The sequence below is a fragment of the Cricetulus griseus genome, assembly GCF_003668045.3.
Source record: "Cricetulus griseus strain 17A/GY chromosome 1 unlocalized genomic scaffold, alternate assembly CriGri-PICRH-1.0 chr1_1, whole genome shotgun sequence".
NCBI classification, from domain to species: Eukaryota; Metazoa; Chordata; class Mammalia; order Rodentia; family Cricetidae; genus Cricetulus; species Cricetulus griseus.
In genome coordinates this window covers 75,592,843-75,607,041 of record NW_023276807.1, presented here as the reverse complement: position 1 = coordinate 75,607,041, position 14,199 = coordinate 75,592,843, and the positions used below count along the sequence as shown (strand labels likewise).

The 14,199-nt window shown below is 45.5% G+C and overlaps 1 protein-coding gene across 3 annotated transcripts in view; it reads right to left on the bottom strand.

Moving 5' to 3' along the window:
• Abcc1 (ATP binding cassette subfamily C member 1) overlaps positions 1 to 14,199 on the bottom strand; it is a 122,694-nt gene that overhangs the window by 74,724 nt on the left and 33,771 nt on the right. For all 3 annotated transcript variants that reach the window (XM_027387692.2, XM_027387693.2, XM_027387694.2), the window contains exons 2-3: positions 5,661 to 5,837; positions 4,264 to 4,389 (exon numbers count right to left, since the gene is read on the bottom strand). In XM_027387692.2, coding sequence (XP_027243493.1) covers positions 4,264 to 4,389; positions 5,661 to 5,837 — 303 coding nt within the window. The remainder of the gene's footprint in view (positions 1 to 4,263; positions 4,390 to 5,660; positions 5,838 to 14,199) is intronic.

Below are 14,199 nucleotides of genomic sequence, written 5' to 3'. Positions count from 1 at the left end.
TAAATTATTTCACAGGCGCTGGGTAATTTCCATTTCTTTGATCTCTGCCTATCCCATGGCTCATATGGCCTGAGGAGCTGAAGCCATTCATAGGGTGACACGTCCCAGGCGGCCGCTGCCAGCCTTTATTAGGGGATGGGATTCTTGGCTCGGGGTCTCCGCTCTGGTAAGCTTATGCTCTCTCTCCCCTCAAGATGCATTAAAGCTTTCCTGCAGAAGGATCCGAATGTCCTGTGTGATTCTTGCCGGCGAGAACATAGCGCGAAACATCTGGTGCCGAAACCCGGGAACTTGTTAACATCGCCGGCACTGCGGAGACCCCTCTAACGGGGCGGATTCAGAACTGCAGGGTGGTAAATTCGGAGAGGTATGTCTTTTCTGGACTTTGGCTTGGGAATGTTGCCATTTTGGGAGGTTAGTGTAGAGGCTTCTGTGCTTTTACTAGGAGCCATTTTGACCTTTCTCACTGTTGTAGCAATCTTAAAGAAGTCCAGAATTACATGTCAGAAACCGAATGTAGTGAGAGATGGGGCGCGCCCAACAATAAAATATAAGGAAAAAGGACTTCCCGGGATGTCTAGAGACAAGGGAGTGAGTAATTTGTTAAGAGAAACAACAACAAATAAGGAAAAAGGACCTCCCAGGATGTCTAATGACAAGGGAGTGAATAATTTGTTAGATGATTCTGTAAATAAGTTTAAAGCTTTAAATCTTGATAGCTCTGATGACTCTGAAAGCTCAAGAGATAAAGTTTTAGAGAAAACAGCTCAGCTAGGTGAAAAAGAAACAAAAAAGGAGGGAGAGAAAATAGGGGATAACCGGTCACACCCCGGTAAATTTAAGAGACCTGTTAATCCAGCGGGTGTACTTCCATCAACACCCCCATTATTTGGTACTGACTCCTTTTTACCATTAGAGGAGCGGAGAAAATTACAGATGGCTTTCCCAGTCTTTGATAGGGGAAAAGGCCGTGCATGTTATTCAACACTTCTTGGAGGCCTGGAATGCCTGGGGCTTTAAAGCCTCATAAACATTGACGCTCGGGGCCATACTGCGGCCAAGCGTCACACCTCAGAACCTGAAAGGCCAAAGGAAATGGTAAAATGGAAAGATATCTTAACTGGTCTTTGGAGAGGCCCGGATCCTATTCTCATAAGATCCAGGGGAGCTATATGTGTTTTTCCACAGGATGAAGAGAATCCCCTGTGGATCCCGGAAAGACTCACCCGAAGAGCCCCTTCCGACCTTCAAAAGTCGGAACTCCACCCTCTCCCTGGGAGTTGAGAGCCGCTATTATTATCCAGATTAACTCCTGTCCTTGACGGAGAGATTGTCATCATGGATCGCTTAGTGGGTGGGGATGGGATTGTTTGGTGCAGCCGTTTGCTGCGGATTGATGTTGCTTCTCTGGCTGGTCTGTAGGCTCAGGGCTCAAACTAAGAGAGACAAGATGGTTATCGCCCAAGCGCTTGTAACTTTAAAACAAGGGGCTTCCACTGATATTTGGCTAACTATGCTTAAGCAATAGGCCGCCGGCCAGACAGCTCTTGCACACCCGGAGCCTAGGCTCATTGCACAGGGTAGAGTGTCTGGTTTGAGCAGCCCATGAGGGATGTTGAGCAAGGCATCGCACAGAGAGTTGCCCAGTATGCAGGCTTCTCTGGGAGGCATGTTGTCCTGCATAAGGGTTGCCTGCCTAGTCTCCCTTTCCCAGAAAAACGGCAGAGGACAGGTCGAGAGCGCTTCGGGTCAAGCTAACAGCCTGATGGCGACTCTTGTACACAGTCTTAATATTTGATTGGGAAGGTACAACCTCTGCCTCTATCCCTCAACATATGGGTGACCTATTTGCTTGTAAAAATATAAAGCCTTATCATTAATTAATAAAAAAAGGGGGATCTGTAGGGAGCCGTCCCTGCATTCTCCATTACAATGATGGTGCCTGCAGGCACCGAATGTAAATTATTTCGCAGGCGCTGGGTAATTTCCATTTCTTTGATCTCTGCCTATCCCGTGGCTCATATGGCCTGAGGAGCTGAAGCCATTCATAGGGTGACACATCCCAGGCGGCCGCTGCCAGCCTTTATTAGGGGATGGGATTCTTGGCTCGGGGTCTCCGCTCTGGTAAGCTTATGCTCTCTCTCCCCTCATGATGCATTAAAGCTTTCCTGCAGAAGGATCCGAATGTCCTGTGTGATTCTTGCCGGCGAGAATATCGCGCGGGACACTCCCTGATCTCTCCTCTCCATCTCTGTTCCAGACACACAGGCCAACCCTCCATTTCTCCCCTACCCTGGTACTGTTAGACATGCTGCTCTCAACAGGGGGTTCTCTGCCCTCAGCCCCTTCATCTTATTCACCCTCTGGGCCTCAGCTCCATTATTCCTCCCCTCAATGAAGTCTCCTTCACTACCAGCCACAGATCCCAGTTCATAGCTCTCCACTCACAGCTGTGCACACCAGGACACAGCTTTAGTCTTCTGTAGAGAAAGCACTGGATGTCAGACAGGCCACACATAGTCAAAGCAACAACATGTTTGCTGACTGCCTATTAAGTGCCTGCAAGGACTCCCAGGCCAGCAGGAGAACCAGAGAGTAAGTTAAGAGCCACCAGAGACATCAGGACAGCAGTGGGAATGTGGCTCTACCATTTCCTGGCTTTGTGACCTCAGCCCAGCAGTCCCTTCAACTCTCTAGATTTCCACTCACGTATGTAAAATATGGGAATGAAAGTAAGTCATGAAGGAGTTGGTACTGTGGCTGGCTGGCACCTGGCAAATATCGCCACCGCAGCACTGTCTTCCTTTCCCCAATACTGGGCCAGCTCTCCACACCCCTCTCTCCTGAGCTTACACTGTCCTTGCTTTACAGTTTGGACTTCCCCACACCTCCTTTCAGGCCCAGCCATGCTGTACAGAGACTTCTCTGCTCACAAGTCTACTCTGAGCTTGCTGCTGCTGCTGCTCCACCTCCTCCCCCCTCTTCAGTTGCCAAGGCCTCTGCTCTCTAAGAACCTTCTGGGCTTCTCAATGGAACCCAAAGCACACAAGTTAATTTGGGCGTATCACTCTGTGACCACAATGTAGCAGCTATACACATGACACATGAGCACAGGACTCAAGCCTGGCTCAGCTACCCATGAACTGCAGAATGGACCTCAAGTACAGCCCTGGGCCTCTCTGTGCCTTCATCTCATCACCTATAAAGGAAACACATGGTGCCTGTCCCCCAGGGTCACTCTCAAAATGAACTGAAGCTCAAGTACAACACCAGGAGTCCTGCCCGACTCAGTTGCCGCTCACCATATTTCTGTGAACTTAAAGACTGTGGCTGTTGAGTTGTGGGATCCTAGCAGCCAGCACAGCCTCCCGCTTTGTTTATTATTCTGCCTTCCTAAAGCCTCAGAACTCCTAAATTCACCACTCTCGAGAAATTACTACAAATGACAATCTGTAAACTTCACTTAAAGATGCAGTGAGCTTCAGGGCATGGTAAGGACTGTGGCTCCTGTTGATGGCTCCCCTAAACATTAGTGACTCTGCATATTTTGCTTTGGAGATTTCAAAAATTTATTATTAAATGTGTGTGTATGTGTGTGTGTCTGTGTGCGCACTCACACAAGCACATAATGTGTTGTCACAAATGCCTTGGTGAGCATGTGGAAGTCAGAGAACAACTTTGTAGAGTTGGTTCCTTCTTCCAGCTTTGCATGGGATCAAGGGATTGAACTCATGTCTTCAGGCTTTACACAACTAACACCTTTATCTTCTCAGTCATCTCATCAGTCCTGTCTATTGGTTTTAGGTTTTGTTTTTGTTTTTCTCAGATTGTTTATTTATAGGTATGTATACATAAATATGCACCTGTCTATGCATGTACCAAATGTATGTGGTACCTGCAAAGGTCAGAAGAGGGTTGGAGTTGGAATTACAAGAAGTTATGAGCCACTCAATGTACATGTTGGAGCCAAATTTCGGTCCTCTGTAAGAGCAGGAAGCACTTAGCACTGAGTCATCTCTCTAACCTCTATTTCTTGGCTTTGTGAGACAGGATCACACATAGCCCAGGCTGACCTTGAACTCCCCAGTTCAACAAGTACCAGGACGAAGACCTGTGCCAACCGCAACTACCTCATTGAGAAGCATCTCTTTGGTTGATGGAACCCATGTCCTTGCTTGTGCTAGGCAAACACTCTACCACTAACCACACCACAGTCCAAGTCCTCTCATTTCTCATTGCCAGCCCCACCAGCCAACAACTTACCATGGTGATGCCCAGCAGTGTCGGGCTGACCAGTAACACCGGGGCTAGGAATACTCCCTGACTTCTTTGCCAGAAAGAATAAAAGAGGTCTGCCCAGCAGATGATCCACAGCAAGAATCCTAAAGCCTAGGAAAAAAGGGAACATTATGGCAAGTTACAACAACTATCTTGGGATGTCTCTTACCATCCACAAAAAAAGTTCACCACAAGGTCACTAATCAACCTACAAGGTCCTCAGTAAAAGCATCCAGCTTCTTACTCTGTCAGGGTCTCACTATGTAGCCTAGGCTGGCCTTGAACTCCTGACCTTCCTCTCACAGCCTCCTGAATGCTGGGAAGACAGATGTGCTCTGCCATTCCCAGTTGTCTTACTTTATTCTCATGCCCCAAGGACCTTGCATGGAATCTGACATCTAGCCACAGCTGCTAGAGAGCCCCACAGGGGCTTGAGATGGTTCCATCCCTGCCTGTCACTGATGACACTTTAATAAAAGAGCAGTCCTATCTGAGGAAATACTGAAGGATGATGGATAGCATGGGAAGAGCAGGGGCAAAGGCAGGGGCTCTCAAATTGCAGGCCAGCCTGGGTTGCCTTTAAAAAAAAAAAAAAAAAAAAGGAAGGGAGGGAGGGAGAGAGAGAGGGAGGGAAAGAATTAAGTAGCTCAAGGGCATGCTGGATGTCACCTCTTCAAAGAAAAACAAAATCATAGGAATATGTGCATATGGAGAAAGCAAAGACTAAGGAGGAAGCAATTGAGTCTACTGGGAAATCCTGGCCAGTGTGAAGCTCAGACAGAAAACCTGGTACAGGTTTTGTACTGTCCTGGCAATTTCCTGGAGTCTGAAATTATTTCAAAATGAGAACTGTGTTTTGTATGTGAGTGTCATGTGTGTGCACGTGTGTGGGAACACGCATGTGTGCAGGTACTGGTACACAGTGAGGTCAGAGGTTGCCACCAGGTGTCTTTTGATTGCCTTTCAATTTACTCCTCAGGGCAGGGTCTCTTGTTTGAAGCTGGAGATCCCTTTTCAGCTGTCTCCACCTCAACTTTCACATGGGTTCTGGGGATCCAGTGAGCCACCCCCTCAGACCTGAAATCACTTTCCAAGTAAAAATAAACAAATACAAAACAATTGCTTTAATGAAGACCTTCCTATGATACTCTCCTGAGAATCCCCTGAGTAAGCTTCCGTCAGCCCTAGTGCAGTACACAGGGAAACTGAGACCATGGAGGTTAGTCACTCAAAAGTTCTGTTTTGAACCTATGTTTAGCTCCAAACTTGATCTACCACATTAGCCTTAACCTTGATCTACCACATGCTTCTGCCTTCTTCACATAAGGCTGGGCTACACACCTACCCATGTGCCCGCCCCACTGGGACACCAGGTGACTTACTGTTTTGGCTTTGTTGAGGTGTGTCATCTGGATGTAGTCGCGGTCATGTCGGGAGAGATAGAGGAAATAGAGGGGGAAACAGGACCAGAGGTAGAGACAAGGCACCCATGTGAGGACGGTGTTCTGAAAGCACTTGGTAAAGTCGGGGCTGCTGGTGTGCCATGTGACATTCCAATCCTGGGGACACAAGCACATGCAAAGGTCAGCTGTCACACCAAGAGGGGACAGGGCTCACAGAGTTCAAATCTAGATGCTGTAGACTCAAAGACATAGACCACGATTCCTACAGCCAGGGAATCTCTCAACACACGTATGCAAACTTCAAAGTGTCAGCAGCCAGAAAGCCAGGGCAGGAAGTTAACAGGAGCAAAGGGCAAGTAGGCCTAGGTATGGACGCATGTCCCCCTGCTCACAAGATGGAGGGAGGCTGTCACTGAAAGGGACCTGGAAGAACCTGGAGAATCATACAGGTTACTTGCATGGTTGCCTCAAGAACTAAAGACTCCAGAGCTCTATCACCATAATGACTAGATGGCAGTACTGTGTGTCTGTCCCTAGGTGAGATGTTCACAGACATGCTACTGTCAGGGGCTGGGGGATGGCTCAGTAGGTAAGGTACCTGCTGAGAAAGCATGGTGGCGCACACCTTTAATCCCAACAGAGGCAGAAGCAGGTGGACCTCTGTGAGCTTGTAGAAAGCTTGCTCTATACAGTGAGTTCCAGAGCAGTTGGGGCTATATAAAAATTATAGTAACTTTTTGTTTTGTTTTGTTTTGTTTCTTTCGAGACAGGGTTTCTCTGTATTGCTTTGGAGCCTGGCCTGGAGCTCGCTCTGTAGACTAAGCTGGCACAGAGATCCGCCTGCCTCTGCCTCCCAAGTGCTAGGATTAAAGGTGTGCACCACCACCGCCCGGCTGAAAAATAATAATAACTATTAAAGCTCAATGTGGCTGTGCATAGCTGTAATTCCAATGCTGGGAAGATGGAGACAGGCAGATATTTGGGGTTCCCTGACAAGCCAGCCTAGAGTACTTGGCAAGCTACAGGCCAGTGAGAGCCCCATCTTAAAAAAAAAAAAATCAAAGTTGACAGCACATGAGAAATGACAATGACAGCTGAGGATGTCCTCTGGCCTCCAAAAGTATACATACATAAACATGTACCTGCACACATATGTATACACAACACACCCTTTAATATTTTATTATGCTTGTGTGTGTGCATGTGTGCCACAGAATCTAAGTAAAGGTCAGAGAGCAACATGCAGAAGTTGGTTCTCTCTTTCTACTATGTGGGTCCCAGGAATCAAACTCAGGTTGTGAGGCTTGTTGGTAAGCATCTTTACCCACTGAACCATCTCACTGAAGCCACAAAACTTTTTTAATTTAAAAATATAAATAAAGTGTTGGGCCAGATGTGGTGGCACACACCTGTAATCCCAGCATTTGGAAGGCAAAGGTAAGTGGATCTCTGTGAGTTCAAGGCCAACCTTATTTTACTAGTGAGACCATATATATATGTATACATATATATATATATATATATATACACACATACATACACACACACACAATTACCTTTTTTTAAATATATGTTTTATAAATAAAATGTTGTCTCCTGTTTAGGAATATTCTATCATACTGTGAACCTTGAGTTTGCATTTGCATTAATTAAATAAAATCCATCTTGGGTCAGGAGGCTGAGTTAGCAACTAACTCACAGAAATTAATCACAGAGAGTCCTAGGTGTCTAAGCAGAGAGATGCACAGGAAGTAGTAGGAAGGGACTTGGTGTAGCGTGGCTTTTGTTTTGGTAAAGCATCAGGATGCTCTCTTTTGGAGATACCAGCAAAGAAGAAAGCCAGCTAGTTGCTCCTCAACCTCTCTGAGCTAGCAGGTTTTCACCCCTGCCTTTGACTCCTGAGTCTTATTGGTAAAGAGAATGATAGAGACACAATTAAAAGCTGTATTTGGAAGCAGTGACATAGCCTATGACTGTGGGAACAAAATTCCTGCCAGGCCAAGGCATGAGCAGCTGGGCAGCTGCCAGAGAAGCCGGCCGGTAACTGCAGAACCACATTCCATGGCTAAAACAGCAGCAGACTTAAGTGTCAGTGGAAAAACAAGCCTCCTTATAGACTGAGTTCAGTCCTTTACCATTTCCTTGTTTAGACGGAACAATGGAGGCTTGGTCCACTGCAAAGTCCTACAGAATATAGCAGGTTATTGTTCTATCCACACATCCATTCATCTATACCTTAACCACCCATGACCCCATCACCTGTCTGTATGTCTTCTTCTTCATCACCCATCATCCAACCCCCACCCCCAATCCATGCACACTAATTTACCCATGGCTCCTTTCTTTGGGTACCTCTTTGCCCTTCACAGATAATTACATGACATGTTAATTTTTCAAGTATACAAAATAATACATGGTGAAAAATTAGCCTTTCTCTCCTAACGCACAGAATTTCAAACCACCTCCAAGGCAAGCTTTCCTTGCTAACAGATTAGTTTTCCTTCCAGATATCACCCAAATGCAAATGATTTAATTTTCCTTAAAGGTACCGTGAAGCCAACTCATTTTACACCTGGCTTTGAGAAAGTTTTTTCTTACATTTATTCATGTGTCTGTGTATATGAAAGTCAGAAGACAGCTTTTCTTCTGTGTGGATCAAACTCGGGTCTGGTGGCAAGCAGGTTCATCTTATGAACTCTGTCATCAGACCCCTGCCTTATTCTGAGACAAGGTCTCAGCACAAGTTGCCTTCAAACTGCAGATAGAACAGACGTTGTCTTGAATTCCTGATCCTCCTCCCTCCCCCTCCAGAGTGCTAGGATGGCAGGCATTAGAGGCATGGACCACCACACCCAGTTTTCTGTGGCACTGATAACCCCCAAGGCCTGAGGCACTCTGGGTAAGCACTGTTCCTGCTGGACCAGGGCCACAGCCTTTCCTTTTTATTTTTTAAACCTAACTGACACTTGAAGCCAGCTTCTTTCTTTTCTTTTTCTTTTTTCTTTTGTAATAGGGTCTCACTCTGCAGCCCTGGCTGGCCTGGAACTCACTATGTAGACCAGGTTAGCCTCACACTCATAGGAATTTGCCTGCCACTGCCTCAGAGTGCTGGGAATAAAGGTGTGCACCACCACGCTGAACTATGGGAATTAACTTCCATCACTGACAAGATTTGTTGGGAGGGAGGGAGGGAGGGAGACAGAGAGGGGGGGGGGTTGATAGGTTCTGTCCCAAGCTGTTCTTAACCACTCCCACTGGTCTTTTCTCCAGAGGCAACAATTATCAGCTTCCTGTGTACCCTTCTAAAAGATATGTGGTACACCTGAAACAAAACACACAGGTATTTCTGTAGTTCAAGGAAAGGTGGCCCCTTGCTGCCATGCCCCCTTGTTGTCCTCATTCCTTTAAGAACACCTTTGTTCTTGGTGACTGCCACACTAGGCCAAACTTCACATGACAAACATGACTTTAATTCCACCTCCCACTGCCTCATTCTGTCCACTGTTGCAAACAAACAACACAGCATTACATATATAACCCAGCAGGTCTGCATTCGGCCGGCAGGCATGTGTCTGCCTGAGTTAACTTCTGGCTGGCTAGTCAGAGGGTTAAAGTGTAGACTGGTTGGCCAGATTTGCTGACACCAGCCTGTCATCCAAGCGCTTGGGAAACTGAGGCAGATGATTGAAAATTCAAGGCCTATCTGGGTTAGAGAATGAGTTTAAGGTCAGGCTGGGCATCTCTGAGAACCTGTCAAAAAATGAAAAATTAGGGCTCAGCAGGCAAAGCTGACTGTCACTAAGCCTGAGGACAAGAGTTTGTTCCTCCAGCCCCACTCCCAAACATTGACCTTCACACTCACACAGTAAGTAGCATGTATGCTCACACACAGAAACTAAAATGTGAAAAAAATCAAACAAACAAACAAACAAAAAAAACGGAAAGAGGATGTAGCTCTGTGGTAGAGTGCTTGCCTAGAATGTGCAAGGCCCTGACCTCAATTCCTGGTATGGGGAGGGGGGCAGAGCAGGACAGACAAGACCCTCAAGACAAACACCACAGGCTCACACCGGGCAGCCACCCTCCAAGCCCCAAGTGTTTACAAACTTCTGAGCCTGGCCGATCCTACAGAGGCAGATCTCCCACCAAAGTTTAAAACTTCCTCCCTTCTTTATGACAAGTGACAGTGAGCATTTGAAAAAGAACAAGGTAGTCTGCTGCTTGAATGCTTAACGGAATATTCCGACTTAATATTAATAAATAATACAGGGATGGGGCTGAGCTCGGTGCTAGAGTATTTACCTAACATGCTAGCATCACACAGACAGACAGACAGACAGACAGACAGACGTACACACACGAGAGAGAGAGAGAGAGAGAGAGAGAGAGAGAGAGAGAGACAGAGACAGAGAGAGAGAGACAGAGACAGAGACAGAGACGTGGGGGGAGAATCAACATCAATTGGCTAGGTCTGGTCCCTCTTCTGTGCATAATGAATTTTCACTGACTCCCTAACCATTGGTCAAACTAGGAAAATGGCTCAGCTGATAACTCAATTGCCTTCTTGTAGAACCCAGTATCATCCATTTTCAGTATGAGATGAACTGAGAATTCATCCAGGAGCCACAGATAAGCAGGGGCACTCGGTGGCTGGCAGCTGCTTGTCTCAAAGCTCTGAGGTCAGAGTTACAGGCAGTCTGTTATTTAATCAATCCCATATTCAGAAAAGGGGGCAATTTTAAGCCCCCATAATATTCATTAGATAAGGTCTTAGATCCTGTGCTGGCTGGTCTATGTCAAACTGACACACAAGCTAGAGTCATCTGAAAGGAGGGAATCTCAATTAAGAAGATGCCTCCATCAGATCCAGCTGTAAGGCATTTTCTTAACTAGTGATTGACTGGGAGGGTGCAAGCTTTGATGAGCAGCCAGTAAGTAGCACCTCTCCATGGCCTCTCCATCAGTTCCTGCCCTGACTTCCTTCCAGGATGAACAGTGTGACAAGGAAGTGTAAACCAAATAAACCCTTTCCTCCCCAACCTGCTTTTTGGTCATGGTGTTTTGTACAGCTATAGAAACCCTCACTAAAAGAAGTCCTAAACCAACAGGATGGAGAATAGGGGAAGGGGGACTACGCTAGAATATTCTAACTCTCTAGAATACCAATCTAAAGGAAAAAGAGAGCAAGAATTTCTCACCATTGGACACCTAATTTTTTATATTTATTTATTTTGTGTATTTTTCAGATGCCCTGAGACTGGCGTTCTGGATAGTTGTGAGTCACCATGTGCTTTTAACCATTAGCTATCTCTCTAGCCCCATCCTATTAGACATTTTAAAAACCACTGTCTTGCCCTGAATTGGAATGCCAGACATTTTCACCCTTCTCTAATCCATTATCCTTTTCTGCTTTGCCTAGTTGCATGACGCTGTTATTACAGAGTAAAAGCCTTGCTTTTCACTCTTACAAACATGAGGACCTGAATCCAAGTGATCCCAAACACCAACGTGCCACAGGGGGTAGACCTAGATGGCCAGCTAGCCTGTCTTATTTGGCTAGCATATCTTATTGGCAAATCTTATTTGGCTAGCCTATCTTATTTGGCAAACTGCCAGACCAATGAGTGTTGGGATAATTTTTTTTTTGTACGATGTGTGAAGATGTGTCTTTGTTTAACCTCATCCACCTAAGGTGCCTTCTGATTGGTTTAATAAAGAGCTAAATGGCCAATAGGTAGGCAGGAGAGGATAAGAGGGACTTCTGGACAGACAGAAACTCTGGGAAAGACTCTGAGGTGGGATATATTTTCTGTGTCTCAGCCAGACACAGAAAAAGTTGGACATATGGTACTGAAGACAGGTAACCAGCCACAGGGCAGAACTTAGATTAATATAAATGGGTTAACCTTTTATTGGAAAACCAGCCTAAGCTAAAGCCAAGCTTTCATATTTAGTAAGAAGTCTCCGTGGTGGTCCAAAGAAATTGCTACAATTGCATCCAAAGTGGAGGCACATCTATACAAGCACAGGGCCTAGTGAGAAAACTGAGAAAAGTTCCAGACAGGGAGCTGGATAGGACTTGTGAAACTGCAGTTTCTCAGGTAGGCCCTGAGCTCATGGCATACAGAGGCGGCTCTTTTAAGAGGCTCTGCCGTGCAGCCTAGCACCTGGGTGGGGCCTGTGAACACCCAGCACACCACTTGGCAGGCAGTAGACTAGGTGGAAACCCTGCTGCAGTGTGGGCCCAGCAGCTTCCCAGGGATTAGGTCACAGAAAGGCCAGCAGCAGTGAGGTAGCCTTCTGGACTAACCCAAGGAGCATGGCCAGCCACCAGGTTCTCCTGCTAAGCAGAGCTGGAGCGGTGATCTGGCCCTTTAAAGCTTGGGTCATGTGGTTAGAGAAAGGCTGCAGGCTGCAAAATGCCAGGTCCAGACTAAGAAAACCTCTGAACAGGTGTGGTATGTTTGAAAATGTGCTTAAGTGGTGAAGAAAAGAAAATAGATATAGACAGTTATAGAAAAAAGTTTAAAATAATAAAGAAGTCTTAAAGATAGAGTAAAACAAAACAAAACAAAAAAAAAGGGTAAGTCACATAAGGATAGGAAATAGCAAAACACAAGGCGTTTGGACCCTATATAGTGCTTTATTAACTTTAAATTTTTTAAGGAGAGGCAATAGTTCATCAGACAGCTTGGTCATTCAGTCCAATCTAACTTATAAGACTAACAAATGCCTTTCATTTGATCAGGTATGAAAAAAATAAATTTTTTGAATGATAATTTATCAAAGACACAATTGCCTCACTGGCATAAAAAGAAAAAATGAATGCTAGACTGTAGATTGCCATGGGGCCCATGCCATCTTTGACATCAGCTTTTGAGTTCTCTTGCTAAATAAAACAGATATTTTTATTGTTTGGTATTAAAAACCCAGTAGAGAGATTTTAAATGTTTTAAGTAAATCCAAAGGGTTACTGCAGTTCAAGCTTGTTTTCTAAATACCTGAGAGTTAGAATGATTTGGAGCTGAGGTGAAATCTTTGAGCAGGGCAGTGATAGCCCATTTCTTTAACCACATTAGAGACAGATGGATCTCTATAAGTTAGTTTCTGTCCCTAATGGTTCCACAGCTGTTTAGTCCCAAGTAAACACACAGAGACTTATATTAATTATAAACTGTTATAGGCTGATGGCTTAGGCTTCTTACTGGCTAGCTCTCTCTTAATTATTAACTCATTTCTATTAATCTAAGTATTTTCACGTGCTCTAGGCTTACCCAGTAATGCCCCAGCATGTTACTCATTCAGCAGCTACATGGCCTCTCTCTCTCTCTCCCTCTCCCTCTCCTCTTCTCTCCTCTCCCCAGAATTCTCCTCATCTGGTAGCCCCATCTATACTTCCTGCCTGGCTACTGACCAGTGTTTTATTCATCAACCAGTAAGAGAAACATATACACAGAAGGGCATCCCCCATCAGGACTCAAAGAGGGAGATGGAATAATTGTTTTGTACACTGTGTGAAGAAGTGTCTATTTAACCTCATCTGCCTAAGGCACCTTCTGATTGGTCTAATAAAAAGCTGAGCAGCCAATAGCTAGTCAGAAGAGGATAGGAGGGACTTCAGGGCAGAGACAGAAACTCTGGGAACCTGAAGTGGGTTATTCACCAGGCAGACATGGAGGAAGTCAGACATATGTATGGTACTGAGGAGAGGTTAACAAGCCACATAGCAGAACAGATTAATATAAATGGGCTAATTTAGATTTTAAGAGCCAACTGAGAACAAGCCTAAGCTAAGGCCAAGCTTTCATACTTAATAAGAAGTCTCCGTGTCATTCATTATTCTGGAGCTGGAGGTCCAAAGAAAGACCTGCTACAAATTAGAGATCCTGTCTCCAGCAAAAGTGCAAGGTGGTCGAAGACTAATAGCCAAGACTATCTGACACACACCACCAAATCTCCACATGTTCGCTCACTGCTTCCAGCACAGGCCCTCCAGACCCACTGCTCTATGTCCCAAGTTAGGCTCAAAGGAGCATTGCCAAAACTCTGAAGATGGTCATTGCCCTTTACACATTCCCTTGGAAGTGAGTGGTTCCTCTAGTCACTGCTGCCTAGATTCTTTTGAGCAGTGTTGGTCCAACAAACCCTACTCATCTATCAAAATCCAACTAGTGGTGCTGTGGACGCAACTCAATAGTAAAGTGCTTGTCTAGTATGTGTGAGGCCTGGATTTGATCCCCAGAGTGAAAGGAACAAAGAAAAGAAAAACCTAAAGACTTTTAAGTCTCCTTCTTCCTCACTCCCCAGACTGCCAACATCCCATTTTCACAATAGTTTTCCTGTCCACCACCACTTCTATACTTCCAAGACACTCAGGCCACAGTACTTAGTACTTTTGACTCTCCTCACCCTGAACAAGCAGGTGCCTGGAAATTGCTAAGTAAACAAACATCCAAAATCACCTTCTGCCCTCCCCAGCATTATTCTTGCTTCTGTGTATATGACTGCACAAATGTGA